General features: G+C 36.2%; 1 protein-coding gene across 1 annotated transcript; it reads right to left on the bottom strand.

Moving 5' to 3' along the window:
- Positions 1-2,497: 2,497 nt before the first annotated feature.
- On the bottom strand, positions 2,498-3,466 carry LOC145089394 (uncharacterized). Its single transcript, XM_079027838.1, has one exon. It carries the CDS (start codon positions 3,464-3,466, stop codon positions 2,498-2,500), a length of 969 nt encoding a protein of 322 aa, XP_078883964.1.
- Between the last annotated feature and the right edge of the window lie 1,752 nt (positions 3,467-5,218).

Here is a 5,218-nt window from a genome sequence, read left to right as displayed (position 1 = left end):
AACATTTTGAAACAGTGATGAAATCATTGGTTTGGTAGTTATTAATCACATGTGATTGATGTAATAACTATAAGTATTCAACTTGTATTCCCCCCCCCCATAAAAGCATTTAAAACATTTAAAAGTATTTCAAAGGTTAATTAAAGGGGTATAAACTCACCTGTAGTGAGCGGTTCTGATGAAAATGTTGGATCAGTTGCTAAGTATCAAGTGGTGACTTGAGTACACACGGGAATCCTATTTAGCATATATTGACACATATATGAATATAATTAGTGTTATGAACAACTAATTAATGAATTGGGACCACCTTAGGGACTAGTAAACACTTATAATGAAGTGTTACAACCATATATGATTGTATGAAGGGGGTATAAGGCTTTACAATGGAGTGTATGGCCAAAATACACACTCTATGTGTGTGTGCGGCCAGGTGTGCGGCCTAGTGTGTTGCCAGCACATGTGTGCGGCCCTGTGTGCGGTCGTGTGTGCTGCCAGATGGTGTGTGCTGCCATGTGTGCGGCCAAATGGTGTTCTTGGTACCTTTTATGAAGATCTTCAAGGAGAATGGATGATACTTGAGAGAATTTCGAGTTCTATGTTTGAAGAAGTGAAAGAAGTGTTCAAAAATGACTAAGTGTAGTATATATATAGGTGGAGTGTGCGGTTGGGAAGGGTGTGAGGCCGCAAACACATGTGTGTGGCCGCACACTCAAGTGTGTAGCCGCACACTCCATGTGTTGGAGTGTTTGGCTCGGTTTTGATTCCTACACTTCGAGTTAACCCTTTTTAACACTCCTACCTTGATTATAACATGTTTAGAACGCTCCAATAGACCCTAAATGGTACTACAAGATAGTAAAACGAGTCTATTGTTGATAGGAAATGAAGAATGCAAGCTAGAAGTTTTCGGGTTGTCACAAATTGACTTTAGCTTTCCCTTTGACTATCTCAGCATTCGCCCATAAGAAACTTCTACACATCTTTTCAATCTCATTAATAGTAGCAATGGGAATTTTAAAGATCGAAGCCCAATAAACATGAATGAATGTTAAAACAGAGTTAATGAGCTGCAACCTACCAGCAAACGATAAAGTCTTACTTTTCCAATTGAAAATTCTCATCTTAATCTTCTCTATCAGCTTTTTACAATCTCTATCAAACAGCTTAGTGACACACATAGGCACACCCAAATATTTAAACGGAAATCTCCCAACCTCAAAAGGAAGGATACCCAAGATAATCCTTCTCATATTAGGCTTAACACAACTAAAATAAATCTGACTTTTTTCCATACTCACCTTTAGCCCTGAAACTTTTTTGAATTCATCAAGGGCATCCCTTATTATTCTGACCGAATTCCCATTACCATAAGAGAAAACCAACAGATCATCAGCAAAGCATAAATAGGAAATATTGAGGGCCATACACTTACTATGGAACTTAAAATTATGGGAATCATCTATAAGCTTACCAAGAATAATATTAAACACCTCCATAACTATAGTAAATAGGTAAGGAGATAAAGGATCTCCCTGTCTAAGACCCCTCTTTCCTTCAAAATACCCATGATCTTCACCATTAAAATTAAGCATGAACCACGGAGAAGAAACACAAGCCATAATCCACTGAACCATTACAGGATGAAGCCCAAACCCCCTGCAGAATTCGATTAAGAAAATTCCAATCCACTGTATCATAAGCCTTTTGAATATCAATTTTTATGGTGCATTTAGGAACTCCCCTCTTTTTTTATACCCCACCATCAACTCCTGAGCAAGGAGAATATTATTCAAAATAGATCTTCCTGGAATGAATGCTGACTGATTCTTGCTAACAATATCACCCAAACAATTTCTAATTCTGTTCACTATAATCTTACTGATACACTTATAAAAAGTATTACAACAAGCTATAGGACGGAAGTCAGAAACTTTCCTCGGAATCTCCACTTTAGGAACCAGAACAATTCTTGTAGCACTGATCCCCTTCAACAATTTACCGGTCCGAAAGAATTCCCTCACAACCTAACACACCTCCGGACCAACTATATTCCAAGAACTTTTAAAAAAATTTGAGGAATACCCATCAGGACTAGGGGCACGATTGTCATCTATATCAAACATCGCAGCTTTGATCTCTTCATCAGTAACCACTCTAATCATATTAACAACCACCCTTCTATCCAAATTTTTATGAAAAAATCATCATTTAATCCCGATAACTCAGTAACATCTTTACAACCCAAAAACTTATTAAAATGAGAAACAAACTTATCCTTCATAGCCTTCCCACTAACCTATCTTCCATCTTCATCAAGAACCATCTAAATACGATTGTTATTGCCCCTACTCTTTACAATTCTATGAAAAAACTTAGAATTATTGTCCCCTTCCTGTAACCATTTAATCTTAGCACGCTGTGCAAGAAGTTTTTCTTCATCATTACAAGCAACATTAAAATCAAAGATAATATTAGCATGCTCCTCCCTGATCTTTCAATCAAACGGATTAAGATCAATTTCATGTTGTTTACATTCCAACTCTCTCCTTAAATGTTGAATTCTCTTCCCAACACCCCAATGCTTATTGCAAAGCTCCCTATAATGTTTTTTAAGAATCTTTAGCTTTTGACACACTTTAAACATAAAGAAACCATCAATATTAATATCCCACACTTCCTTGACCAAAGGCAAAAACTCCTCCTTCTCAGAAATAAAATTAGCAAACCTAAATTTCCAATTCACTTTGCCAACAGGAATATTTAAGATAGCAGGACAATGATCCGAATTTCTATAAGGTTTAAAAACAACATGGGCTAAAGGATGATCTGAAATAAATTTCAAATTGACCATAACTCTATCTAACTTCTTCAAAAGACCCTTATTCCCAGCCGGGGTTTTGTTCCAAGTAAACTGAAACCCATAAGAATTCAGGTCCTTAACTTCAATAAAATTTAAACAATCAACAAAATCTTCAACTCCTTTGGGCGTTTTAGAACAGCCTTCAGAATATTCCGATGGCTTGAAAGCAACATTAAAATCACCTAATAAACCCCAAGCTTCCTTCTTAACAACCAAGCTATGTTTCTTCAAATTATCCCATAGCAATCTTCTCTCAATATAATTTGAAGCAACATATATAAAAGACAAATACATGCAAAAATCAGTATCACAAGATTTAATATAACAGTGGATAACTTGCTTGGATTGAGAAATCACCATCACATCATAAAGTCTAGGATTCCAACCCACCATAATTCTAGTACCAGCCTCACAACTGTTATTATTAGAAACCCAATCCCACTGACAAAAAGTCTTAACACAAACATTTTTGAGATTTAAGACCTTGACATGAGATTCCACCACAGCACAAATACCAAGGTTATTACTCCTAATAACATCAATAACCTCCTTCTGCTTTACAGCTTTATTCAAACCCCTAACATTCCAAGCTCCTATAGACATCATTGGGAATTAGTAGAGTTTTTGGCATTAACCTCCTCTAATGCCAGAGAAATCCCATTCTTGCTGTTATTATTTTCCTGATCCTTCCCACAATTCTTCATTTTATAACTTTCTTTCCCTATTTTACCCTCCTCACCCTCATTAGAAGGAAGAATCTTATTATTCATGATTTCATTAACATCAATAGAGGAACCAACACATTCTTCTTTCTGATGTATAACAACCTTCTCACCCTTAGCATCCTTTTCCATTCTATCCATCACTTCCTCTTCAATCACTCCCAAAATTTCAAACTTGTTTTTATTACTTAAGCCATCATCAGTGTTATTCTTACTTTCCAAACTTTTGTTACCCTCCTCCTTTTTATTATCCTTTTTTATAACATACCCCTGCATCTTATTCTCCTTAATCCCCTGACTACCAACCAAATTCTGCCCATTAGCAAACTTCTCATAACTTCTATTCTTTTCTAAATTCCAATGACTTATCCCTTTATTATTCCAATTCCGATTTTGCCCTCTACCATTACCTCCTCTATACCCATTATTGCCTTTGGAACTATTACCCCTGTTCTAATTCCCATTCTTCCCATTTTATCTTTGATTGTTCGATTGAGTATAACCCTCCTTAGATTTGCTAGTGCCCTCACCATTACTGCTTCCTGTCACCTTCTTATAACTGACTTCTGTAAATCCATCCCCATTAACCACTCCCTTCCCTTTATTATTCTTAATGTTCTCATCATCCCCATTCTTAACCACTTTCTCTTCATTCATAGCTGCAAGACACACTTTATCCACATGCCTATAGACTTTCAATGATTACATCTAGTCGGAATCTAAGCATACTCTACATCAAAACTTTAAATCACAGCAGAATTAGAAACAAAATCCCATGTAGAAACTTCAATTTTCTTTTTCCATTCCTTCTCAGCAGCCATTTCAACAAGAATACGAGCATAAGCATTTCTGCCTTTATGTTCCAAACACATCTCCTCAGTGAAAGAATCAAAAGCCAGCGAAATCCCTATCTTGCTAGCAATGATACATAAATTTTCACCACTCCATACTTCCAAAGGTAAATCAAAAATTTTAATCCACACCGGAATTTTATCATGCCTATTCTTAGTTAAAGTCAACCCAGGTCTCCACCTTTGAAGAAATAATGGCATATTATTGAACAACAGCCATGGGCTACCCTCCAATATAGATAACATCCCCTGCTCATCACTAAATTTAAAAAAGAAAAACCCTTTGCTATTCATGAATACCTCTTCTATACCCACATTCTTCCATAACCTTCTAACCTCTTTCTGAATCATAGGAAACACCAGCTTCTTATCAATCACCATATAAAGTATTAGTATATGTAATACTCGCATTCTTTAAATTCTCAATCGGGATAATAACAGGACCATCATCTTCACCATTTACCCCTGGAATGAATCTAACATCAATCTTACCCTTATGTCTATTACCCTTTAGCACACCAGCATAAGAGTTCAACAAATTGCCCTGCAGTTCTCTATCCACCTTTTTGCAATTATTAGCATCCCCCAAAATAGAGGGAAGTATATTAATACTATTAATAACAGTACCAGACTTCATCTTGCAACTAGATTCAATATTTATCTTAGCATTATTCTCTTCTTCCATCTCAATTCCTCATCTACACTAGTCTCATCCTCACTAGATTCACCTTCCCCATCCTCTTCAGAAGAATCATCATCTTCAGTATCACCTTCTTTCTTAT

This window comes from Lactuca serriola, chromosome 2, assembly GCF_051521515.1.
Source record: "Lactuca serriola cultivar US96UC23 chromosome 2, Lser_US96UC23_V15, whole genome shotgun sequence".
Taxonomy (NCBI): domain Eukaryota; kingdom Viridiplantae; phylum Streptophyta; class Magnoliopsida; order Asterales; family Asteraceae; genus Lactuca; species Lactuca serriola.
This window is presented reverse-complemented; position numbering and strand designations above follow the sequence as displayed.

What these genes read in the sequence shown, in the direction of transcription:
- LOC145089394 (XM_079027838.1), bottom strand. Translation starts at nt 3,466, where the DNA reads ATGTCTATAGGAGCTTGGAATGTTAGGGGTTTGAATAAAGCTGTAAAG.